The following is a 27,253-nucleotide window of genomic DNA, read 5'->3' as shown; positions in this document are numbered from 1 at the left end:
CAATTTTGCCGTCCCTTAATTTTTTTTTTTTCCAGTTTTCTCATCGTCTTGGCTTTGATTCCCCTCACCAGAGTATCCCTTTCAAGGAGAGTCGGAGACGCACGCGTGCGATTCAGAAGAGAGTTCAGAGCGATGTCTCTAACGTCGGTGAAAATGGCAGAGGAGGTCTGGCTCACTTGTCTTACTCACGCGCTCACTACCGAAACAGAGGAGATCATGGGTCTACTCCTCGGCGACATCCAAGTAATACATCATAGATCCAAAAAAAAATCCCATCTTGAAAGCATCCTTTTGTTCCTTCGCAAATCGTTGGATTTTAAATTGTCATTTTGGAGTTGCGATTAATTAGCGTTGATTCATTATGTGGCGTGAGAATTTGTAGGTCTTGCATATATTTATCCGTTTGCTGCCTACTAGAATGCTTTTTTTCGGTGTCCAGTGATAATTGATGGAGCCATGGTTTAGGGTTTCTTTTCCTTTTCCTTCTTTTTGTTTCACTTATTTAAAAAGTACTTTTAGATTGTTCCCTCTTGTTGTGACGATTCTGCATAGTGTTTCTTCATCGTGCTATTATCATAAAAAAATTAACTTGAATGACTTTAGGTGAAATCAACGTTTTATATTACAGATTGTCAATTTCTTTCTATCAAGGTTTCTACCTTTTCTGGATATTATGGTAATAATTATATATGAATTTTACGAATTTTTATTTTTGAGACGTCAATCTTTTTCTGCTAGAAATTTCTCTTTTCTGGTGTTGTAGATAAGATCACTATGTTGCTCGACATCTACTTAGCTATGATGTGACAATTGATCTGAAGAAAGAGGTTGTAGGAAATTTTTCTCAATTTTACCGGGCATTAAGACGGTTTTCTTGACTAAGGAAAAAACTTATTTAATAGTTTATAATTTTTATTTCATAGCAATATGAAGTTCCATTTGAAGAGTTTGTTAGTGATCTGTTGCATGACCTTGACATGTCTTGCCCTGCCCGCCACTTTTCATCGTGTTTAGGAATTGTTGTGAATTCCTGTACTGTTTTTAAGCTTACATTTTGATGGTAGGGACTGAAGCCTGTTCTTGCAAGTGGGAGTATGACACCTGTTTGTCTCATTTTCTTGATCTTTATGTCATATTACCTGACAAAATTTAGTGTGGTTCTACCAAATAGGCTAATGAAACTGATTGAGAACTACTTTTAGTAGTGATTTCTGAAATTTTATTTGAAACCAACGTACTCTTATAATTTGGATAAAACTAATCATGTTGCTGGAACCATTTTGTTATGTTGTTGAATGTTAAAAAATGTAAAGACCTTAGTTGACATAGGCATGGTGATTGTTACAGAAAAACTTGGAGCTGTGAGTGAGATAGTGGTATTGTGATTGTAGACCTATTTTGAGAGAGAGAGCTGCCTTTGCTTTTGGTGTTTCTTCATAACTACATGGTAGTCGTCCAGGGAGCGCAACTTATAGTGAAACACAAGTTGGGAAGAAGTTGTCAATAATAGACATGAATTTTTTCTTGTCATAAGAAGCCACAGTTATACAAGGTCTCAAGTCACTTTCTCTTTCACAAATAAGGACAAACATGGATGGAATCATGATGATATATTTGGATAAGCATGATCGTACATAGCCTTTGGAGCCAAAACAAGAGAAGCATTTTGAGCCCATCACAACTTGTGATGCAGTTGGAACAATGATTTTATTTGTAGGAAGCTCTAATCAGTTGTTAGATAGTAAAATAGCTATATGAGCTATTAGACATGCTCTTTAACTCTTCTAGTGATGGATTTTCTCATCCTATGCTTTATTGGATGCTAATGCAAGCTTTTATTGTTGTAGGAGAATGCAAGGGTTATTTTTTCTTTAATTTCAGCCATTCTGCTATCTTCTTGTGCCTTCGCATTATCTTCTTTACTTTTTTAGGCATATTTTGACAATCTGATCCTTGTAGTATTCAAATAGTGGGAATGCGACTGCACTAATCTGGGGAGCATCCCCACAGATGCGGTCTGATCGACGCAAAGATCGTGTGGAGACTAATCCTGAGTTGCTTGCTGCAGCTTCAGCTCAAGCTGAGATATCCATTATCTAGTTAGATTAATTTTTCTTTGATCTTAGAGGATGTGAAATTTTGCATTTAAAACTTGACCTTTTAGCACAGAATGACTCTGACAACAGGCAGAACAACAAGGGTTATTGGGTGGTATCATTCACATCCTCACATTACAGTTCTTCCATCTCATGTAGGTAAGCTGAATATTCTATTGACTGCTTTGAGTTGTAATGTGTTAATACTTTATTAATCTATGGCAGAAAACTGAGACAAGTTATTATCATATTATTCTGCTCCTTTATATTGTGTTATTCAAATTGCCACTAAATGATAAGGTTCCAAAAGCCTTTTTGGTGAACATGTGTCCCAGGGGGAAAATATACTATGTCAAAAAAAATGATAGAGATAAACTATGTCAAATATCTTGACCTAAGATATGGAGGAAAATATAAATACAATAGAGATAAACTAATTAAAGATAAAGACCTTTAGTTCCAAAGGGGAAGAAGCAAGGATATAATTCTCTGTATGATATCGATTTCAGTAATCTATTGCATTGGTATAGTACTAGTACACTAGGTGGTATATTGACATACTGAATGGTATCTTTAAATAAAATGATAAAAATAAAAAATGAATAATATTATACTGGTATTAGTGAACAACTAGGTATTGCTTCGATAGACGATAAGATGAGAGAAAATCGTTCAAGATGGTATGAACATGTGTTTAGAAGCAAGGATTAAAATATCGTATCGTACCGTACTGTATACCAAGCGGTATACCGTTTGGTATATATATACATGTATATATATATATATATACATGTGTATATATATATATACATGTATATATATATAAAGTAATAAAAGAAAAGATTTTTGGTGACATCGCTTCGGCGAGGCAACGTTGCTTCGGTGACGTCGCCTCTCTTCTCCCCAGGTGGGGTGACATCGCTGAAAAACAAGGCGACGTCGCCTCTCTCTATCTCTCTCTCTCTCTCTCTCTCTATATATATATATATATATATACATGTAATCTTTTATTTACATATATTTATATATTTATATAAATTTATATATAAAATTAAAAAAAAAAGTGCGACGTCGCCTCTCTTCTCCCCACGCGGGGCAATGGCCTTGGTGAAGTCGCCTTTATATATATATATATATATATATATACCGCCTGGTAGCCGGCGGTCCGTGTACTGGTCTGCTGATGGATTGGTATGTATCACTCGGTACGGGTGGTATTATTCGAAATTGAAGACTTTGCTTAGGAGACCTCTAGATGCGGTAGTTAGAAGATGTGAAATGATTAATGTTGGTGGTACGAGAAAAGATAGAGGAAGACCTAAAAAGACTTTAATAGAAGCTATAAATAAAGATCTAAGTACTTTAAACTTAACTAAACATATAACTTTTTACAAATCTCAATAGCGGTAAAATATCCATGTAACTGACTCCAAATAGTTGGGACTTATGACTTTGTTATTGTTATTATTGTTAAATAATATTGTATTGGTATCAAGCTATGCATTTTGACATTGATACTTGATCGGACTAGTAAATATTGATCCGTACTAAACAGTTTGCTCAAGAGTCAAGTGAATCAAGGCAGTGGATCATGAACCACCCTACTCGGATTCAGTTCCTGTAAATCACCCATCACATCAGTGATGTTTAACTTATGTCGAACAAGTATAGTTTTATTACTTGAACCACTTGAACATTATAGGGTGAATGACATTATATTAATCTATTGTTTGAGAAGATGATAGGTCCTGTATAAACCATGAAGAACTGGCAAAAGTTTAGTAGATATAATGATTAAATTAGGCATTCAAATAATACCCATCTGATGCTGATTGCTGGTATGGTAAGAGGGATGGCAGAAAAAGGGGCTTGTCCCCATATGGGTCACAAGGTTACCATATAGCTATAGGCACCAAAGCATGTAGCAGCTTATGTGATGCTTCAGTTTGCACAGTGTTTGTTTCATCAGTACAAATTAGAAATTAGTTAATTATTCCACATGTACTTTCTTGAAGCTTTTTTAACCTATTTTTATTTCTGGTAATCTGTGGTGTTTCATTTGTTGATAGAAACTTTATATGGTTAAGTATTGCAAAGTGAATGATGGAAGTAAAAGTAAGCTAAACCTTAAAATGTTATTTTCTAAATAAACCTTTTTATTTGTAGAATCACCTTCTACTAGTGATCAATTTCTTATTTAGCCTCATTTTCATATTGTTGTCTCACTGGCACATGAGGTAAATCATCAACATGTCTAGTTTTGTTGGAAATTATTATGTAGAAAATACCATTCTGTTATGGATCTTATGATTTAATGCATGATTTGTTCAGAGATCGTCGTTACAAAATCTCATTAGGTAAATGGTGTTTCAATTTTGGGTTTCAGCAAAGCTAGTTTGTTATCAATTTTTGATCTGGTTGACATGATATTCATATACCTGAAAGATGAAAAGTTCATATCTTTCTACAATGACCATTGTTAAGTTATGACTTACTAGTATTCTATAACTAACATGACTATAACAAAGCTGGTACTATGTTGAATATTTGAACTTCCACTCAGGTTTCACCCTGTAGGTTATTGATAAAAAGAATGAATTTAGATAAGTTAAACACGTTCTTTGAAACTATAAAATAGCATATTAAGAGTGAATTTGGCTACTATAAAATTTTTCCTTCATTTAAGCTTTGGATTAAGGTTTTCAGACTTGTTCTCTGTCAGACTAAGTCCTGATGCAGTAAATTTCTACAGTTTTCCCTCTTTTATTTCAAAAAAATGATAAAAAAGGTCACTGAAAAGTATTGGAACTAAAGACCATCAGTGACTTTTGTCTTAAAGATCAGAAAAATGATTTTAACCACCAATAAATGTTCAAGACCCCTGCAAATGCTGGATTTGTGGTGGGTTAATGTATGCAACCCTATCTCTTGTTGTCCACCATTAATCTCTCTAGAATGTAATTTGTTGATTATTTTGTTCAAAAGTTCACTACCTGCATGTATGTAGTCATCCTTCTAAAAATGCACACTCTTGTAAGAGCTCCTTTGCCATAACATATGTATGCAAAAAAGATAAATATGTGAATTAGCATATGCAGTAAAGATGTAAGGATATAAAATTATAAACACACAAGATATTCTACCTTTTACCTTTTTAATGTTGGGGATGTAAGTTTTTTGCGATTTGACTTGTCTTGATTATTTATTTAGGTGTAGCTATATTTATATTTGGTTTACATATTGAACTGAATTTGTTGGATCCTTTCCATGTGCATTTTGTTAATCTATTGAAGTTGGTAACTTGTGATTTGCAGATGTTCGAACTCAAGCAATGTATCAGTTGCTGGAACATGGTTTCATTGGACTGATATTTTCTTGTTTTAGTGAAGATGCCCAGAAGGTCTATCTTATGCTACCTTTCCATATCACAAAGCATCATTTAGCTCAATAAGATATACATTATTTTTTCTTTCAGGTGGGAAAGATTCAAGTTATTGCTTTTCAATCGATGGATGGGAAACAGAGGCAGGCACCACCTGTTACCAATAGTTCCATTATAGAAGTTGAATCATCTTGGAGTTCCTCGGACAACGCCTTCTTGGTATCAACACCTGCATTGACTGAAAGCTTTGAACAAGATACTGGAGACTCTAGAGCATCCAAAGCTAGTAAGGTAATATGAAATATTCCTTTTATGCTTATATATTGTTTAATCTAACGAAAATTTCTCTGTTTTATGTATGGCGAACAACTGGTACTGAACTTTTGACAGTCAAAACCTGCTTAACTTGATATAGGGACATTATCACTGAGGCAGTTGCCTAGGCCAACAAATAGCTACTCTACAATTTGTTGCATCCATTGTACATGCCTACTTGGCAGTGTCATCAAAGGCAGTGGGCCCTAAAAATACCAAGGTTCCAAAATGCTAAGGTGCTCACCATTATAAAAGTTATAAAAAAATATAATTAAGGAGATAATTATAAAATTTATAAAATTGTTGCCATGATTCAGAATCCTAAAACTGCAATGATAATCCAATATACTAGAATTGATATTCAGTCCCTTAAACAATCATAAACTACTATTAATGAAAGTTAACCATTATTAACAATAATTAACATTTAAATTCAGGAGAAGGCCAGATGGGGCTATTGGGGAGAGAAAGAAGCATGGGGCATTATCGAGGGAAGAAGCAGAGAAAAAGGAATGGGGTAGGGAGGTGCTGTTGGGAAGAAGCAGAGAGGGGAAGAGCTTGAGTGCGACAAGTCTGCTGGGGAGAAGCAAGAGGAGGTGGGGGGTGCTCGAGGACATAGCTCTGCTGAAGAGAAGCAGAGTGGGGGAGTTCGTGTGTGACACTGCTGGGTAGAAGCAGATAGCGTAGGCAGGAGGTCAGGCAGATAGCAGTAGAGGGCTGACGGGTAGAATGGGTGGTGAAGTAAGATGGGACAACACATGAGGCTTCAGGGTAAAAGCAAAGAGTAGTGCTCGGGGGTGGCAGCACTGTTTGAGAGAAGTAGATAGAAGAAAGAGGGGTTTGGAGGGGGGGGGGGGGGGGGGGGGGTTGCGCGGTTTGGGGGGGAGCTCAGGGCAGTTTCTTTGCCAAGCAAAGGGTCAATCAGCGGGAGGTTGAGGAGGAGGGGAGGAAAGCAAAGTGTAGTTTTACTTTTTTCTCACATGTGGGCATCTGTATAAAGGAATAAACATCAATAATCGAAGATATGATATAGATAACTGGTGCAAGGCTATTGTTTTCCAATGGTATGTTTCTATCATTGGCTTTTAGAATAATGAGAATAAGATATGAGGGAATAAAAAATTTAGAGATAATAATGTAAGGATTATTAAATATATAATGAAAAAAAGAGGAGGTTTGGAACTTGAAAGGGGACAATATCAATACTTTGTGGACTATGATGAGCAAAGAATTTTGGAGCATGATAAAGGAATGATAAAGGAGATTATATGAGAATCTAAAGATAGTTGTGTAGCTTTAAGAGAGAGTTAGTGATGATGCAAGAAAGTTCAAAAAATGTTACTACTAAAAGATCATGCTTCTAAGGTTGACAAAATTATAAAAATGAGGAGAATCTAAGAAGATATGTAGCAACAAAAAAAGAGGCAACAAAGATTGCAAGTATGACAAGATACTAGATTTATGATAGTTCTTTATAATAGGTTAGTACTAAGAATGGCAAAAAGGATATATTTCAAATTATTCAAGCTATGAAAAGAAAGTGCATGGATTTAGATAATATAAGATGCATTATAGATGAAAATCATAAGGTTCTTATTAATAATAAGGAGATTAAGGAAAGATTGAGATTTTTTTATAAAGTATTTAATGAATATTCTAAATAACTTAGCTCTAAATAAAAATAATGCTGGTAGTCTTATTAATCATTGATTTATTTGTAAGATTCAAGGATTTTAATTTCGAATAATATTGCCCGTACTACACATTCGGGTCCATCAGCAGACCGGTACATGGACCGTCCGTTACCGGGCGATAGCATCGATCGATGACGGAGAAGAAAGAAGAAAACCTGGAGATCCAACGCGACGATGAAGCCTCGGTGACGTCGCCTTTCCCTTTTTTTTTTTCCGTAGGGAAATCGAGGCGACGTCGCCTCCCCTTTCTTTTTTTTTTCGCGCGACTCCTTATGTGGGTAGAGCTGTCGTTTATATATATATATATATATATATATATATATATACCCAACTGTATACCAAAATGTACCGCTCGGTATATTTATACTGTACCATATTGAACTGAGCTCGAAACTCCGGTACGGTATGAAATTACAAACCTTAGAAAAAGGCTGAAAATAGGTAAGAGTGTGGAGCTCGATATTATTCGTATTGAGGCTTTAAAGAATTTAGGTGATCAAGGAATATTTTGATTGACTAATTTATTTGATAAAATTTTAATGATGGAAGGAAAAGATTTCTACTAACAATTTGTAAGAATAATAGTGATATCCAAAATTATTCTAGTGACCAAGGAATTAAGATGATGAGTCATATAAAGAAGCTTTGGGAAAGAGTAATTGTTTGTAGAATAAGATGTGAAGTAAATATTTTCGAAAATCAATTTAGTTTTCTATCCGAAAGATTAACAATGAAAAGTTATTTATTAAGTAATAAAAAAGTATAGAGAAATAAAAGAAAGATTTACATGTAAATTTTATTGATTTAGGAAAATCCTATGATATTTTTCGAAACGATCTATTATTGGGGGCTTTTGGAAAGAAAAATGTGTTAACTAAATATATTGATGTTATAAAAGATAGTGTAGTCACTAATGTTAAGAGCACCCAATGAATTTCTTATTAATATAGGATTATATGATGACCAATATTAAGTTTTTACCTTTTTTATATTGTTAATGAATGAACTTAATAGTCATATACAAGATAGACCTATTTGTTGCTAATATTATTATGGTTTATAAAAGTTTAAAATAAAATTAATTTTAATCTTGAGCTATAAGAGCAAACTTTGGAAATAAAATCTTTTAAATTAACTAAGACCAAGACAAAATATATGAGAGTAATTTTAATAATAGTAAGAGAAGAACTAACAATAGTGTTAAGTTGGATCGATAAACATGTCCAATAATTAGATCTAGATTTCTTGAATTGATTATTCGACAATATTAAGAAATTAATGAAAGCAAGGCCTATTTCGTTCAGACCAATAATAAATGGGCAGTATGTATCGGTACGAGCGTGAACCAATATATGGATCGCCCCATTTCGAGCAATCTGCTTTGACCTATTTAAATGTTTAGGGCTCATGAATGCTTGAATGCGAGTGCTTGACACTATCGCCCATCATCGACGGTGAGCACCCTCACTGTCAACAGGTAGGTTTTGTCCACTTCTCCTCCTTCGACCTCTTCTTCCTCGATCGCCTCCTTTCCTCTTGGTTCCTCCTTTCTCCTCTTTTTCTACCATCTCTTCTTCCTTTCTTTTCCTCCTTCATCCTCTTCCTTCGTTTGCTTTTTCCTCCTCTTCCCCTTCCATCTCCTCTTCCTCCTACTTTCCTACATTTCCTCCACCATCTCCTCTTCTTCCTTCCTATTTATTCCTCCTCTTTCTTCTTTCTCCTTCCTCCTTTTCCTCCACTACCCATTGCTCTTCTCCTTCCTCTCTGAAACACCGATAGTGATTAATACGTATTGGACTAATAGATCACCGGAATGGGTCTAGTACCAGAAATGATGGCCCTTGTATGAAAGTATTATTCATAAAATAAAAGCTTTGTGGTTTATGGGATCATTGGATCCTTTAAGATTATAAGAAAAATTTTATAAGATAATTATTAGACTAATAATGATTTATAGGTTTAAGTATTTGGTGGTTACGAAACAATTTATAAAAGGTTTGTGTCATTGAGATGAGAATATTGAAGCAAATATGTGGAGTTAATAAGAAATATAGAAAAAAATATAATTTCATCTATGAACAATCAGGGGTAACTTTGACAGATGGTAAAATGTGGGAGTATCTGAACTGCCAACCGTATATTTAAGAAAGAGAATCTTCTCTAGTGTAAGTGCTAGTTTGTAGCCCTCCAATAGGATGCTTTCTTCCCTAAGAAGACTATGGTATGCTTCACTTTCTCACTCCCTCTATCTTTGGGCAATTCATCAGTTAAGAGCAGAGAAGGTTAGAAACATTATAAGAGAAAAAAAGAAGATAAATGACATGGGCAAGGGAAGAGATATACCTAATAGCGAGCAAGGCAAGTGATCGTACCATGCCACATTGATCATGGAAGTAGCAGATTGAAATGAGAGTGAGAAGGAAGAGAGCAAGGAAGTTGCATTCCGTTCTATAGTTGCTTGTGCTTGTGAGTGAGAATACCTTTTAAGAACCCCAAGAAAGGCTTTTTTAGTAGTTTTTTGAAGTCAGCTTGACAATGATAGGGCTCTACCCAAGGTTTGAAATTTTGTATTGTACCGATGTATCGAGCTTTGCTCAGTATAGTATGGTACGACGTATCGAGCAGTATGCCAGGGCGCACCGAGCGGTACGCCTAATTTACGCATAAAATCCTCTGAAAATACATGATAGGAGAGTGTTGTATGATGGCTACAAACATACTTATTCTTTTAAGGTGAATAAAAAGAAGATTATTTTAGCTCCATTATTACCATCTGAAACCAGTCCACCAAAGAAGGAAGTTAGTGCTCTTATGACCTATGATGAATGTAAGGGTGCACTAGAAAGGGGTGGTGATATTTTGGCTCTAGTAGTAGTAGAGAAGAATGAACAACACAAGGAGTCACCAGCAATCATGAAATCAATCCTGGAGGAGTTTTAAGATGTTATACTAGAGGAGATTCCATATAGTCTTTTACCTTTGAGAGACATCCAACATCATATAGATCTTATTCCAGGGGCTATGCTATTTAATAAAGTAGCCCATAGAATGAGCCCCAAGGAGCATGAAGAACTTCAAAGGCAAGTGAATGAGTTGGTGGAAAAGGGGTTGATTCGGGAGAGCATGAGTCCTTGTGCGGTTCCAGCCTTGTTGGTGCCTAAGAAGGAAGGTTTTTGGAGAATGTGTGTGGATAACCGCGCCATCAACAAAATCACAATTGATTATCGTTTTCCCATTCCAAGGTTAAATGATTTACTTGGTTAATTGTATGGTGCTTCTATTTTCTCTAAAATTAATTTGAGGAGTGACTATCACCAAATTAGAATGAGGCCTGAAGATGAGTAGAAAACAATATTTAAAACTAGAGATGACTTGTATGAATGGTTGATTATGCCATTTGAGCTATCTAATGCTCCTAGCACTTTCATGAGATTTATGAATCATACACTTAAGCTATGCATTAAGTCTTTTGTTGTGGTTTACTTTGATGACATATTGGTGTATAACAAGAATGAAGAGGAGCATATATATCATTTTAATGAGATCTTTCTTATTTTGAGGCAGTAAAAGCTATATGCTAATCTAAAGAACTACGATTTCTTTATTCTTAGTATGGTGTTTTTGGGGTATATTGTTTCAAAAGATGGGATCATGATGGATCAAAGTAAGGTAGAAGCTATTCTTAATTGGCCGACACTTGCTTCATTGCATGATGTGAGGAGTTTCTATGGTTTAGCTTCCATTTACAGAATATTCCTCAAGGGTTTCAGCTCTATTGTTGCTTCAATCACCAAATGCCTAAAAGGTGATAAATTCAAGTGGACTAGTGAGGCTGATGATGCTTTTGAACTGTTGAAAAGAAAGGTTACTGAAGCTCCTATCTTAGTTTTGCCTAATTTTGACAAGGTGTTTAAGGTTGAATGTGATGCCTCTAATGTGAGTATTGGTGCTGTTTTGAGTCAAGAAGGAAAGACCATTGCCTTTTTTAGTGAGAAGCTGAATGATACAAGGAGATATTCTACCTATGATAAGGAGTTCTATGCCATTTATAGAGCCTTATCTCATTGGAGTTAATATCTTTTTGTCAAACCGTTTGTCCTATATTTTGACCATGAGGCATTAAAGTTCATTAATCTTCAGCACTAGCTAAACAAGAGGCATGTAGCTTGGGTAGAGTTCTTGCAATCTTATAACTTTATTATCAAGCACAAATCTGGTGTTCAAAATATAATTGCTGATGCATTGAGTAGAAAGCATTCTTTATTATCAGCCATGGAAGTTAAAGTGCTTGAATTTGAAATATTCAAAGATCTCTACGAGAATGATGTAGATTTCAGCTCAATATGACAGAATTGTAAATCAGGTTCTTTTTAGCAATTTTCTATCTTTGATGGTTTTTTTTTTGAGCTAATGCCTTGTGTGTTCCATCTTGTTCTTTGAGACAAGTAATTTTGGCTGAAGCTTATGGTGGTGTTTTGGGAGGACACTTTGGTAGGGATAAGACTCTAGCTCTTGTTCAATCAAATTTCTATTGGCCTAAAATGTTCAGAGATATGGAGAGACTTGTGAAGCAATGTTGAGTGTGTCATTTGGCAAAAATAAGAAGCCAAAATTCTGGTTTGTACACTCCATTACCAGTGCCTAGTACTCCATAGGAGGATGTGAATCTTGACTTCGTTTTGGGACTGTCAAGAACTCAAAGGAATAAGGATTCCATCATAGTTGTTGTTGACAGATTCTCAAAGATGTCTTACTTTGTTCCGTACAACAAATCAAATGATGCATCTCATATTGCTGATTTGTACTTCAAGGAGATTATGAGATTGCATGACATTCCAAGAACTATGGTGTCTGATCGAGATTAAAAATTTCTTAGTTATTTTTGGAGAACTCTACGGAGGAAGCTGGGTTCATCTTTGAAATTTAGTAGCTCTCATCATCCACAAATCGATGGGCAAACAGAGGTAACGAATAGAAGCTTGGGAAACTTGCTCAGAAGCTATGTTGGTAAGAACATAGCAATGAAATCTTATTCTTCCATAAATTGAGTTTGTTTATAGCCATTCTATGCATCACAACATTGGTAAGAGTCATTTTGAAGTTGTTTATGGTGCTAATCCTATTGGTCCTTTAGATTTAGTTCCTCATTCTACAACTAAGCAATTTAGTGGAGTTGCTAAAGAGAGAGCTAAATAGATAAAGAAGTTGCATGAGAGTGTTAAAGCAACCATTGAAAAGCAAAATGAAAGGTACATACAAGCTGCCAACAAACACAAAAAGCATGTGGAGTTTAATGAGGGTGATCTGGTCTGGATTCATCTAAGGAAGGAGAGGTTTCCACTAGGCAAATTTGGGAAATTGAAACCAAAGGCTGATGGTCCATTCAAGGTGCTTAAGAGAATTGACAAGAACGCTTATTAGATCGAGCTACTTGGAAATTATGGAGTGTCCCCAATATTCAATATGGCTGATTTAAGTCCTTATCATGATGAAGGAACAAATGAGGACTTGAGGACAAGTCTTTTTCAACAAGGGAAGATTGACACGGGAGTGCCTAATTTTCTATAATCAGCTCGCGTAAGTCTTGATGATCCTATGGTATTCTCTACAGTCCAAAATGCTTGTCTCATAAACTTTAATCCAGATCTCTTAAATGTGACAACCCATAAGCCAAATGTGTTGCAAGCCCATTATCCAAACTTGCAAATGGCCCAACTTGATTGAATAGCCCAAATTGATTACTAAAGAGTTAAGGGGCATGCCTTTATAAGTTGGAAAATGTTAGGACTCTAGCTAGGAGAGTCCTAATTGAGAGGGACATTCTGTTAGGACTCTAGCTAGGAGAGTCCTAATTGAGAGGGACATTCATGTAGGAGGTTTTTTCTTAGAGAAGAATTAGGAGTTGTAAGCGAATAGGAGTCTTGAGTAGGAGTCCTATTAGGAGTTGGTTAGAAGTAAGAGTCTGAAGTAGGAGTCTTATTAGGAGTTAGGGTTTAGAAGCCCTATAAATAACCATGTATTCTTCCTCTTTTGATAAACAATAGATGAATCTTTTCTGCAGCCTTTGAGCAGCAACTTGGAGGGAGGAACCCCTATAGAGTTCCAAGGAGGCCGATCCTCTAAAGAGATCAATCCCAAGTTTAGAATCTGCAAGGGTTCTAACACCTGGTATCAGAGCAGCGTTCTTGGCATCTCACTGCCCTTCCACAGCCATCAATCAACCCTCCACAACCGCCCAAAGCAATTCCCACAATTGCTTAAAAGATCGTCGCCAAATTCCACCGTCATCCCCACCACCGCAGATCATCCTTTGATCTCCACGTGAATTGCAACAGGTTCTGGTTTCCTACCTTACTGCTGCTGTAATTTAGTTATCCCTATTCGAAAAAAAAAAAAAAAAATTCGTTCTTATATTGCTGCAAATTTTCATCGTAAGTTGCTGAAATTTTTCGACGAGAATTCTGCTATCGCAACTTACACCAATTTTCTTGCTGTTACTATCGAAATTTTCTTGATTAAATTGGACATCCTTGCTGTCATATAAACTGAGATATTGCTGCCAATTCCCTCCTCAAATCTCTCAAATTTTTTGTGGAGATTTCGTCGAGAAACCACTGTTTCTTCGATGATAATTCTGCTCTTACAAGACAACACAATTCTGTAGCAAACTTTTACTGATTTCTATCAAACCTATACATGCCTTTAACCCATCAACAAAAGAGAGATCTTAACATCACAGATTTGGAGTCATATACTATGGCATCTGAGGAGGCAATCAATGCTAAATTTGAAGCCTTTGAGGCATGAATGAAGGATAAGATTCGGACTCTCTTTACCGAATTCAGTTTGGGCCGACCACCAAGCCCGAAGAAATCACATCAAGGAGAGAGCTCTAACCAATCACATCATGCCCAAAGAGATGACTTCCAAGAGAGGGGAGGCTCTATGACCGACCCCAACTATTCGCGCATGAGAGTGGACTTCCCTAGATGGGAAGAAGGAGACCCAATTGGTTGGATCTCACGCGCGGAGCGATATTTTCGGTACCATAAAACTACGGATGCATCCATGGTGGAAATTGCAGCTATACATCTTGAAGGGGATGCCATACAATGGTTTGACTGGTTTGAACACACTTATGGAGTCCTTTCATGGCGACAATTCAAAGAAGGACTACTGATCCGCTTCGGACCAACTTATTACGAGAACATTGACGGACAACTAGCAAAGATCCGACAAACCTCCACCATTCAGGAGTACTAGACCAGGTTTGAAAGATTATCTAATCAAACTCGTGATTGGTTTGAAAAACAATTATTGGGGACCTTTATTGAGGGTTTAAAGCCGGAGATCCGGGGAGAAGTTAAGGCGCGACAACCTTACACGCTTATGGCAGCCATCTCTTTCGCACGACTTCAAGAGGAGCGATTGAACCATGAAGCCCGGAGGACTAGGATCACTCCACGACCTACAATACTAAAGCCCTCAGCCCCCCCTACTATCAATCGAGTCCCTGCGCTGAAAAGGTTAACAAGAGAAGAACTTCGGGAGCGATCTGCGAAGGTGTTATGTTGGCATTGCGACGAGCCGTGGAGCCGTGAACATCGCTGTAAAAAAGGTAGACTTCAGAATTTTCAGTGGGAGATTGGGTTTATCTTCGCCTACAACCATACAAGCAACTCTCTATCAACACTCGAGCCTCCATGAAGCTATCCCCACGTTTTTATAGGCCCTATCAGATCACAGAGCGTATTGGAGCCGTGGTATACAGACTTAAATTACCTGAGGATGCTAAAATTCATCCTGTCTTCCACGTATCATGCCTAAAGCCCAAGTTGGGAGAACACGAGTCACCCCAGATCCAACTGCCAAACACAACTGAGGATGGAGTTATTCAAGCCTAACCACAAGCCATCCTCGATCGCAGGATCGTGATGTGTCGCCGACATCCCTCTACTGAAGTACTAGTGCATTGGAATAATCTACCACTTGAAGACGCCACATGGGAACCATATGAGGAGCTGAAGACCCGGTTCCCTGAGTTCATGGAATCTCAGCCTTGAGGACAAGGCTGATTTGAAGAGGGCGAGTCTGTTAGGACTCTAGCTAGGAGAGTCCTAATTGAGAGGGACATTCATGTAGGAGGTTTTTTCTTAGAGAAGAATTAGGAGTTGTAAGGGAATATGAGTCTTGAGTAGGAGTCCTATTAGGAGTTGGTTAGACGTAAGAGTCTGAAATAGGAGTCCTATTAGGAGTTAGGGTTTAGAAGCCCTATAAATAACCATGTATTCCTCCTCTTTTGATAAGCAATAGATGAATCTTTTCTGCAGCCTTTGAGCAGCAACTTGGAGGGAGGAACTCCTATAGAGTTCCAAGGAGGCCGATCCCCTAAAGAGATCAATCCCAAGTTTAGAATCTGCAAGGGTTCTAACAGAAAAGCCCAGACTCTTAACTTTCCAACCGATGAGCAGATTCAAAGGGAGAGTTAATTCAACTTTTCTTTATGATCAAGGAATGCATTAAAGAGTTTAGTTATCAATTGCTAAGCAATAAATTTTGTAGTTCCCTATGCATGGAGAGTTGTTTTATGCACTAGTACTTATTTTGATGTTTTAGAGTTAGAAACAGTTTAGAATCTGATGGTATTTATAGAAACTCTTTGAGTTCTCTCTTAACTCTGTATCTCTTTAGTTTACCATAGAGTGGTGGGTTTCATCTTTGTATCTCTTGGACATTTCCTTGAGTGGTGAGTCATTTATTTTCAGTTCTGTATCCTTATTTAGTATCCTTGGGGTGGTGAATTTTCTATATCCGTTTGTGATTTTAAATTCGATAGTGAGCTATTTATTGATTTTATGAAAGTATTATCTTGAGTTTGTTTCTTTTCAATCCAAAAGATATTCCAGCAAATACAACTATCAGTCTTTCAAATTCCATTCCTCTTTATCCCGGTATTACTAATACTATTAGTATTAGCGATATGAGGAGATACAAGAGATTATAGAAAACAAACTAGAACCTATAAATAAGGATTTGAATTACTCTTAATTTAATAAGGATATTGTTTATTGTAAAACTCAATGATATCAAAAGATTCATGTGGTCAATTCTAACTATAAATAGTTAGACATTACAACTTGTTATTATTGTTTTTCTGGTACGATTTCGTCATCCATGTATAGGACATGAGGAGATGTGAAGCATCCTTACTAGGAGTAATTTCATGAGTTAGAGTCAATATGTTGTTTTCCCTTTTTTTCCTAAATCATTATATATGTATATTTTCCTTTATACTAGTCGAAGTTTAATCCCATTTTTTGTGTATAAGTTAAAATTAGAATATTTTAGTAGTATTCCTAACCTAGTTAAATTCTTTTAGTTTCTTTTGAAATCATTACACGTATTTGTTTATAGTTACCAATTTATCCAAGAAGTTCTGTTGTCATTACGGTAGATATGAAGGTTATATATGACATCATTATGAGACATCGTATGATTGAATTCATCATTAATTGATCAAAGCAAGGATTTTAATTTCGAATAATACTGCCCGTACCGAGCGGTACGTACTGGTCCGCCAGTAGACCGGTATGCAGAGCGCCCACTACCGAGCGGTATCATTGATTGAGGTTGTTTCCGCCCCGTTACCACCCTAAATCGGTCGTCATCGCTCGCTACCAGGTGGTATTAGCTGAGGGAGAAGAAAGAAGAGGGAGAAGAAGAGGAGAACCTGGAGATCCGGCGTTGCTCTCCCTCGTCTAAGGCGACGAGGCCTCAGCATCGTCGGCGACTTCTCCTCATTCACGTGGGGAGAAGAATCCTCGGCGACGTCGTGGGGAGAAGAAACCGAGCATCGTCGAGGCGACGTTTCTTCTCTCCACGTAAGCATAAGAAACGAGGCGACGTCGCCTCGTCGCCCTTTTTTTGCGTAGGGAGAAGGAAACGGTTTCTTCTCCCCACCTTCTCTTCGCGTGGGCAGAAAAGAGGCGACGTCGCCTCGTTTTTCTTCCCCGCGTGGGGAGAAGGCAATGTTGCCTCGTTTTTCTGCCCACGTGGGGAGCACCCGAGGTTTCTTCTCCCCAAGCGCCAAAAAGGGCGACGAGGTAGTCGCCCCTTTTTCTTACTTTTATATATATATATATATATATATATACTGAGCGATATATCGAAATGTACCGCTCGGTATACTGTACCATACCGTACCGAGCGAATCTTGAAACTCCAGTACAGTATAAAATTTCAATCCTTGGATCAAAGATTTGTCAATTGTTTCAGTCGGTGAAATTACGCACTGGAAGCATTTTATAAAGGAGCTCCTATGTTTATTTTAGTTTTAATATTTTATTGGTTTCTTATTTTATATGTAATAAGTTGCCACATGACAACATCTCATGTATTTCTATGTCATCTTCATTGATTATGGGGATAAGAAAGGAATTTAAGTCTAAAGTGGAAGATAATTGGGAAGATATACTCAATAGAAGATGGTTTACAACAAAACTAATCCCCAATTAAAGATCTTGCTAATAAAGAAAGTTATCTCTTGGAGTAAAATGGGAGTGAAGATTTTTTAAAAAATGGTAGATGTGATGATTGATCTTATTGCTCCTTAACTTTATAAAATAATTTTTTGAGTGTATGAGATCATTTTCTTTCCTCCAATGATTATTCATTGTGAGATTTAAGGAGTTACAAGGTCTCGTTTCTTGAGAGTCATGCTTGTAACTAAAGTGATTTTGGTATTTCAATTTCTTTACTTCTGTAAATTATCTCTTTTTTGTGGCAAAGATTTTGATTCAGTCCATCGCCAGTTTTGATAATTTGTCGGACTGATATAGTTCCAGGATATTTAGTGGTCTACTGACATAAACTGCTTGGTATTGATGGATAAAATAATAAAAAAGAATTGCCTACCAGTACTAGTACTTCATTTGACTAAATTATGTGCTAGCTGCCTATACTCGCTGGTATTTACTAGTCCAAGAAAGGATCAGTATCAGACCTATGGTTTTGTACTCGTAGGCAAGGTTCGTAATTTCGTACTGTATCGGAGTATCGAACCTAGCTCGGTACGGTACGGTACTAGTATACCGAGCGGTATGCTTTGGCATACCGCTCGGTATATATATATATATATATATATATATATATAATAATAATAATAATAATAATAATAATTATAATTATAATAATAATAAAGTTAAAGTTAAAGTTAAAAAAAAGGGCGATGTCGCCTCGTTTGTTCTCCCCACATGGGGAGAAGAAACCTCGTTTTCTTCTCCCCGTGAAGCCTTGGCGATCGTCGAGGCTTCTTCTACCTGCGCGGATGAGGAGAAGTCTGACGACGTCGAGGAGGTGACATCTCATCTGCGGCGTCCGATGACTCCGGATTGTCGAGGGAGAGCGGCATTAGTTCTTGAGGTTTTCCCTTTTCTTCTTCCTCTTCTTCCTTCTCCCTCAGCTAATACCGTCCCGTAGCGGGCAGCGACGGTCAAAATTGACCGTCATCGACCGATTTCGCATGGTAACGGGACGGAAACAACCCCAATCGACGGTATCGCCCGGTAGCGGGCGGTCCGCATATCGGTTTGTTGGTTGCCCGGTACATACCACCCAATACAGGTGGTATCATTCGAAATTAAAAACGAAGCTTGTAGGTATTACTTTTTATTTCTTTTTGGGCTGGAACTGGGTGGTATGAATCATTGTAGGTACCAGATCAACATTCAAAACCCTGGTCTTATATACTATGGATTAACTTATTCATATCATATCCTTTTACGTGAACTAAAAATCATTCTTTGATTTTTTAGGTTCTTATTTCAAGAGCATGAACCTTGACATAAAGTTGTTTTTGACAAGATTGAGTTATACAAAAAACCTTTTTGCTTAGGGGATAAAATTGCATACATTGACTCTCCGTATTCCCCACATTGGTAGGAGCACCGTGCACTGTCTTTCTTTTGTTATTTCATCTATTGTCTACATTACACACTCTTATAATATGGTTATGTTGCTATTTCTTTTGACTTATAAACCATTTTCTCTTAAATCTTTGTGGACAGTTATGCTTATAACATTTACTACATTCTTATATTTTTTCTCGTCCTATCTACTAAAAGGTAACGATTTGCCAGATCAGCTGATCCAGGTTAAGATAGATGACTCCCTACTTGGTTCCAGTCAATTTTTCCGCTTTGTCACTGGAATTGGTTGATTTAGGCAAGAATTGGCCAACTTCAGCTGCTCTCTCTCCCTTGGAGGAACACGAAGAACAGAAGGAGAACGAGGAAAGGCAGTGGGTGCTGCAACTGTCACCATGACTGCCATTGGCTTTCCTTTCCTGCATTTGTTGGAGGGGGAGGAGAAAAGGAAAAAAAAGTTTATTGTTGTTGCCACCACTTTATTTGCATTTCACCATATCCACTAGACTGTTGTGTTCTCACCATCCACAACTGTTGTTTCTGTCATCAACATCTGTCAAGAGAGAAAGTAGAGGGCAAAGAGGAAAGAGACGAAGATGGGATAGAGGCAAGAGGGGAAAGGATCTCATGTATAGCAAGCACCTCTAAGGTCATGTCATAATTTTATTATATACATAAACTAAATCAGTTTACTCGCTGACCATTTAAAACTCAATTAAAGCCTCTGGAGGTTCCACATGGGCCCCATAAAAGGTTTCTAGTGAATACATTTGTGAGGCTGTAAGATAGAAAAGGGCCACATTAGTATTGCTCTTTTTAGAAAGATTAGAGTGAATTTGTGGATAGTTTTCTGAGATATTAACACCTTTTTTGTTTGCTTATCTGCATGGCTGATGGTTCATTACCTGCTTGCACTGCTGCACCTAGAATTCTGTACGTATGCTACTGTATGCAATTAGGCTTTTGCAAATTCATGCGCTTTATTCATGATTGGAAGAACTTTTGAATTTTAATATAAGCAGGATTTTAAAGAATCTAGCCGCTTTGGAACTTTTGTTTATTCTAGCATTGCGCTCTTTTGCCAAGTAGAAAAGTCATATATTGAGTAGAACTTTGTTTTATTTTGATGACTCTTTTTACTCATGATAAATACTTATTAAGTATGCTGACTTTCAGAATAACGTCTGTCAGTGATTTTTTTATGATATAAAAAAACAATTGCTTTGTTTAGGTTGGAGGAAAATCTTCAGATTTAGGGGAGCTCTTTTCTTATGCCGATGTCAATTATTTAGGAAAGCAAAGAATGAGAGAGAATGCGGGGGCTGATTCAGACTCTTCAGATATGACACCAAGCATGCAGGAGGCCTTGCATCGTTCAAACATGGATATGAGGTATTGTTTAATAATAACTAGGTTATATAATTGTTGTTGATGGTTGTGTCCTTGCATATGTTTTTGTCCTAGTGCCCTTTCTCAATGTTGGACAATCTGTTGTGCTTCTGATTGTGATCTGGTGGATTTTAATGATGTTATTTTGTCAACATATATGAGAGAATTAGTGTCTCACATTTGTTCTTTCACATGGATAGCTACCTTGAGTTTTTGGAAGTTAGTTGTATTGTCTTTCTTGTGTCAATTCTTGCATGTTTGAATCTGTTGGGGATTAATATCTTTAATTAGTGCTTCTTTTAGTTCCAGCAAGAATTGCATCTAAGTGACAAGTTAAAGGAAAAAAGAATGAATTAATTTTTGGAAAAGAGTAAATAATTGCCAAGATATATCTTAAAGTGGCTTACAATGTCTTATATTCAGGCTAATTTGTAGAGCCAAATTCCTAGATACATTGGGTTAAGAATAAAAAATGACTAATAATGTAAAATTTTGTTTATAATACTGTTCTATCTTGTTTTAACCTTTGTTATGGGGTTTTTTGGGATCCCAATAGTAGACAGCCCCCTAGAGCTTATGTGACCATGACAGGGTCTAGGCCTCAATTTGAAGCACAACATGAGATGGATCATTGAACAAGATCTCAACCTATCTGAGGCAGAATAATAGTTGGCAACTCTTCCTGCTTTGTAATGGGGTTCCGATCAGTGATTTAAAAAGGCGCTCGAGCGCTCGCCTAGGCGCTCGGGCAAGCAAGGCGAGGCCCGAGTGCCTCGTTTAAGAGCCAGGCGACGCGCTTCAAAGAGGTGGCACGCCTTGAAGCGCGTCACCTGGGCATTCGCTTGAGCCCTGGCGCCGGGCGCTTTGGGTGAGCGCTCGGGTGATATGGGCGACTAAATTAGACTTTTAAGTCTGGTTCAATTAAATTTTAACCAATGCACGTTGTTATATTAGTGCGCGACCCCGAATCCCAACACTACGCACGCTTCTCTCACTGTTTCCATCGTCGAAGATTTCTCCCTCTATGTTCGCCGCTGATGATTTCTCCCTTTGCCTTCGCCGTCGACGGTTTCTCCCGCTGCCTCCGAGTCTTCCTCTATAGCTGATCGAGTCTCCTCAGCTTCCATTGTTGTCTGTTGCTACTGCTGTCCATTGCTTGTTGTTGTTCGCGACACGACTCCGTTGCCGCTGCTATTGTCTGTTGCCTCCTATTGCCCGCGACTCCGTAGCTTTCGCTACTGTCTATTGCCTCTTGGTGTCTATCCGCGACTTTACTGCCTCGTGCTATTTGTCCGCGACTCTATTGCCTCCTACCATATGCCACTTAGCTTCTCACTGCAACTTCTCACTATCGGTCTCTACTCTTCCCTACTACAGTTAACAATATGTTAATAGTAGATTATTAATTAATGTATAAAATAATCTTTATTTAGTAGATTAATAATATGCTATTTAGATTTTAATACTACTAATCTTTATTTATTTGAAATTATTATTAGGGCTTCAGGATAAATGACAAGTATACAAAGCAATTCAATAGATTCTTCAACACATTGTATTGATTTAATATTAGAGGATATTAGAAAGATCCTTGAAATCAAGAAAATTTTAGAAAGGGCAATATTTGTTGTTGGATTTCTTTATAATTATGCTGGGGCATTGAATATGATGAGAGGATTTACTTACAAGCAACAAGAAATTGGTGAGATATGATGTTACCCGATTTGCTACTTCCTTCTTAACATTACAAAGTGTGTATCATCAAAAACATAACCTGAGAAACATGGTTACCTCGGAGAAATGGGTGACAAGCAAATGGGCAAAAGAAGCGAAAGACAGGAGGGCCAGTAATATCATCTCAATGTCGTCCTTTTGGAATTTTGTAGTTTATATATTAAAGGTAATGAGCCCTCTTGTTCGAGTTATTCGGTTGACGGATAATGAAAATAAGCCTGCAATGTGATATATTTATGAGGCTATGGATAGAGTAAAGGAGACGATTCAAAAGTCTTTTAATGGAAATAAAAAAATATGATAAAATATTTGCAATCATTGATGAAAAATGGAATTGGTAGCTTTATCATCCCTTGCAAGTAACAGGATATTATTTGAACCCAGAATTCTTTTATAAGACCACATTTGTTGGGTTTGATAAAGAAGTTCTGAATGTGTTATATCAATGCATTGTAAGATTAGTTCCAAGTCTTGAGGTGGAAGATGAGATTATTTATGAATTATCTTTTTATAAGAATGCCGATAGTCTTTTTAGAATTCCTATGGCAGTTCGATCCAAGACAACTACATCCCCAGGTATTAATAATTTGATATAATTAATTTCATCTATAGTATGTTACTATGTTATTGCTAATAATAAAATAAATTTTGCAACTGAATAGTGGAGTATATTTGAAAATTCCATCTTGAACTTATAGCAAGTTGCTATCAAAATACTTAGTTTGACATGTAGTGCTGTGGGTTTTGAGCAAAACTAAGGTGTCTTTAAGCATGTAAGTATAACAGAATATTTTAATTTATTTTTTTATAGATGTATTAATATATTTTTAAATTATATGATATGATAGATTCACTCAAAGAGAAGAAATCGGTTCGACCATCAACGATTACACGATCTTGTTTATATAAAGTATAATCGAGCTTTGAAGGCTCATCATGATTTGTGAAATAGAATTGATTCAATCTCATTACAAGACATTGATGATTCAAATGATTGGTTGGTGAGAGAAATGAGTGCAAACTTGCAAGATGCCGAAAACAAGCTTGTATTTGAAGATAATAGCTTGACATCGGGAGATGTGGCAAGAGCTTCGGGTGTTGGAGAATTACAAACATATATAAGATAAATGACGAAGAGAAAAATGAGTGCAATAACATCAAGCTCGGATCCTGTTATTGTTGAAGAGAATAAAACATATTTTGATAAAGAAGAAAGACCAGAGGAAGAGAATGAACTTATGAAAATGAATTGTTTGAAAATGAAGATGATGTTAATTATGATGATGAATGACTTTGATGTAAAACTTTATTGTTTTGAATTTTGAGTTTTTTGACATTTTTGCTATTAGGAGATGGATAATGTGACTTGGTACTTTAGATATTTTTAATTTAATGTCATATTTTATTTAAATAATCATATTTATTAATTATATTATATATTTTTTATATTTTAATATTTTAGAGTGTTTTGTTTCGCTCGGGCGAGTGCCTAGCGCCTTGGGCGTTTTTGGACCTTGGCGCATTTTGATACATAGCGCTTTTTAAATCACTGGTTCTGATCCACATATGGGTCATATTGTTGTCACGTTCTATGAGTGGGCCTGTTGGGTGACTGACAATTGAGTTAGCTCCATAACAGGCTCCAGGTTTATGATGACTAAACATAATTCCAAGACTGATTATTTGGTAAATGGCTTTTTGCTTCTTACTTTATTTGTCGATATTTCGGAAACCATCAACACTTTCTTCTATAAACAGCTTATTTAATTATTAATTATAGTCATTCCTGGTGGTTGTTGAATGTTCGTAAAGAAGGTGCTACCTTCAATTTTTTAGGTTGATTGTTTGACAGATTAGTTTAACCCTGCTGGAATTTAGGTTCATGCATATCCAGCTTTGAGTGACATTATTTAACAGAAGGAACATAGGACACTAAGCTGTCCTTTATTTTTTGGCTGAAAGATAGTAAATTTACGTAATATCTTTAAGATTATTGATTAGATATCTTTTTGTTGAACTCCAATTTAATTCTTTAACAACTGGCTTTCACAAGGGCCTTTTAGCTGATTGTATTAGGTACTGCCATGTGCGAGTGCCTAATGTACAAAGCATTCAAGGAAAGCATAAAACCTTTGCATATTTGTGTTTTAAGCTTTAGCATATCGTTGCTGATTGACCAAAAGAGATCACTTGCAACATTGGTCGGACAAGTGATGGTTTACTTTTAGTTGGAGTGTTTGTGCCAAGAAATGATTGCCCTTGCCTGACATAACTGATTGGTATGTACAGATATTTTACTATCGAACATGGCAAACTTGACTTGCTATGTGATCAAAATTGGAAAATTCATTTTTTTTCTTATCGTGCCTGTTCTATCCTGTCCCTTATCCTTTTGTGTTTTTTGTATGTCCCATTTATTAACTCTTTATTTAGAGGTGTTCCAACTGCTACTGTCAAGCCTTCTGTCTGAAGGAACATATTATTATTCTCTAGGTTGTGGCCTGTGAAATTACTTCCATGTTTATTGAATGATGTTGATTCTACAACTTCACTGTGGATGTAGGACTTAGTGTAGAGTCACGTGGTTTTGCTTATGATTTTGCTGTGGTTATCTAGAGGTATTGCATAAATATGATTCAGACAATTCTTCTATGCCCTCTATTAAGTGAAAAATTTTCTTATTGAGTCCTTGAATAAAATTCTTTATTTTGTTGTTTTAGCCTTATTTCTTGATATGTCTGGCTATTTTGTCTGTGTGGAGACGTATTTATTGCTTAAGTGGATCATAATCTTTTTGTATGTCAACTTTAAGTGCTCAATAGCCATCTGATGGTGCTAATCTGTTTCTCTACTTTGCATTGGCTGGCAGTGGTGCAGAGTACCTTAGGAAGGAAGTGCCACTTCAAGTTCTGCCAGCTAGGTATATGTTGAAGCTCAACTCTCCCTTGAAGTCATTTACAGATATGCAGCATGTACTATTTGAAGAAGAACGATCAGCGTATAAGCAAGCCATATTTGAGAACATGTGGTACGTCTTCTGTTTGATCTATGATTCTTCTACGATCTGTACTTCTAAGTCTATGATGACTCAGCCTTTTGCTTAATTGATTTCGTGTCTCAACCAGCAATGGGAGGATACACCCCCTAAATTATGTTCATCATACATCAACATACCAGGCTTCCCTCTGCAAACTAATGGAGTATTGGTGGGAAGAGATACTGTTATCTTTATGTCCATATGCCATCTTTCATCTTGATTACCTGAAGAAAGATTATCATGCTAATGTTGGTTATCTTGATTCTTGTAGTTTAAACCCTACGATAAGCGCTCTGCAAGGCCGGTTGAAGGAAAATGAAATCAGGGTAAACTGGACTGATATTTTCTTTCAGGATGTCAAAGATGATTGTGCACAGTTTGAAATGAGCTGATTGCGGTCCTTGTTGTATCAGTTAAACATGCTAATGGAGGAGGCGCAATCATTAGAGGTGGAAGCCCGTGGCCGGAAAAGTGGAATGCACTCTGAGTCTCCTCGCAGTCATGTTGCTCGTGGATTTCGGGGCAGTCCTTCTGTGGGGACCCGGGACTTGCATGCTTCAGTGGACTCAGCTGTTACAAGAGCCCCAAGTGGCAGTGCAAGCAGAAGAAAGGCACCTTGATCATATGCCACAAGTGTATTCTGGTCTTGAAGGCACATTTTGTAATGTTTAAACCAGTCAACACTCTCTTCAGTGATGTTTTCCTTGTGTTTTGTCCATCTCAAATCAGCATTATGTGTTAGGCATGTGCATATATCACTTAACATTCTGCACTTAAGCTAACTGACCAATTGAGAAAAGGGTTCCGGCTCTGCTGCATTGGGTCTTGAAGGTTTTGTTATTAGTTGCATTGCCTTGGCCTGGAATGAAACAATGGAGTGAATAGAATTGTTAAAATATTTTGATAAGCGGCTATTTCCATTTTGGTCTTTATGGTTCTTATGGGAACATTCTAATTTAAAGTCCTTTATTGATGAGATAACAAATCCAATTCTTTTCTTAAATGTTAAAGATTAGGTTAAAGGATAGGTGCGTTCAGACCCATTTGAATCAAATCATTAAGGGTCGAATCAAACTAATTTGATTTTTGATTTAGTTCGATTAAGGTAAGGTAGGTCTAAATCGAAATCGGTTTGGATCTATCTAATTGAATCAGTTCAAAATTAATTAATTTGATTAATCAATTATAATATATATATATATATATATATATATATATATTTAAAATGAATTAATTTGATTTGGTGAATCGGTTCGATTTAATTAAATCGAACTAGAATGTCAGTCCAATTTGGTCGAACTATAAGATTTATAAAATTGGGCTCACATCATATGTGGAATGATCGCATTGAAACAGACCCAACTAGAATACGATCTTAGTGATTCTAAGATTTTGAGTTTGGGACCAATTTGATTAATCGATCTGAATCATTTAACGATATACGATAGTAAATTCGATCGAGCTTGATATGTTTAAATAAAAATCAGTTTGGTTTTTTATAGATTAATTGAGCTGAAGAAAAGTATTTCTGAATTAAAATTATTTATATTTTTTAAAATTAAATTATTTATGAACCGGTTTGATTCACCGTTTTAAACTCGCATGATTAATTTTTAAAACATCATGGCCCTCAGGGCCGCTTCGTGAAGCCCAAATCCCACGCCCTTTCCAACTCGTAACGG

The 27,253-nt window shown here is 36.7% G+C and overlaps 1 protein-coding gene across 1 annotated transcript; it reads left to right on the top strand.

The window, feature by feature from the left end:
• LOC135619374 (uncharacterized) lies at nucleotides 1-26,401 on the top strand. The gene is made up of 10 exons (XM_065121317.1): nucleotides 1-243; nucleotides 1,960-2,086; nucleotides 2,169-2,255; nucleotides 5,411-5,496; nucleotides 5,572-5,769; nucleotides 20,643-20,803; nucleotides 25,404-25,562; nucleotides 25,660-25,740; nucleotides 25,843-25,897; nucleotides 25,985-26,401. Exons 1-10 carry the CDS (start codon nucleotides 133-135, stop codon nucleotides 26,189-26,191), a joined length of 1,272 nt encoding a protein of 423 aa, XP_064977389.1. The 5' UTR covers nucleotides 1-132; the 3' UTR covers nucleotides 26,192-26,401.
• The last annotated feature ends 852 nt before the right edge of the window (nucleotides 26,402-27,253 follow it).

The sequence above is a fragment of the Musa acuminata genome, chromosome BXJ2-8 (genome assembly GCF_036884655.1).
Source record: "Musa acuminata AAA Group cultivar baxijiao chromosome BXJ2-8, Cavendish_Baxijiao_AAA, whole genome shotgun sequence".
NCBI classification, from domain to species: Eukaryota; Viridiplantae; Streptophyta; class Magnoliopsida; order Zingiberales; family Musaceae; genus Musa; species Musa acuminata.
This window is presented reverse-complemented; position numbering and strand designations above follow the sequence as displayed.

What these genes read in the sequence shown, in the direction of transcription:
- LOC135619374 (XM_065121317.1), top strand. Translation starts at nt 133, where the DNA reads ATGTCTCTAACGTCGGTGAAAATGGCAGAGGAGGTCTGGCTCACTTGT. An exon ending in TTAGTGAAGATGCCCAGAAG is followed by an intron (nt 5,497 to 5,571) that starts GTCTATCTTATG and finishes TTTTTCTTTCAG; the next exon opens with GTGGGAAAGATTCAAGTTAT. An exon ending in GCCATATTTGAGAACATGTG is followed by an intron (nt 25,563 to 25,659) that starts GTACGTCTTCTG and finishes TGTCTCAACCAG; the next exon opens with CAATGGGAGGATACACCCCC.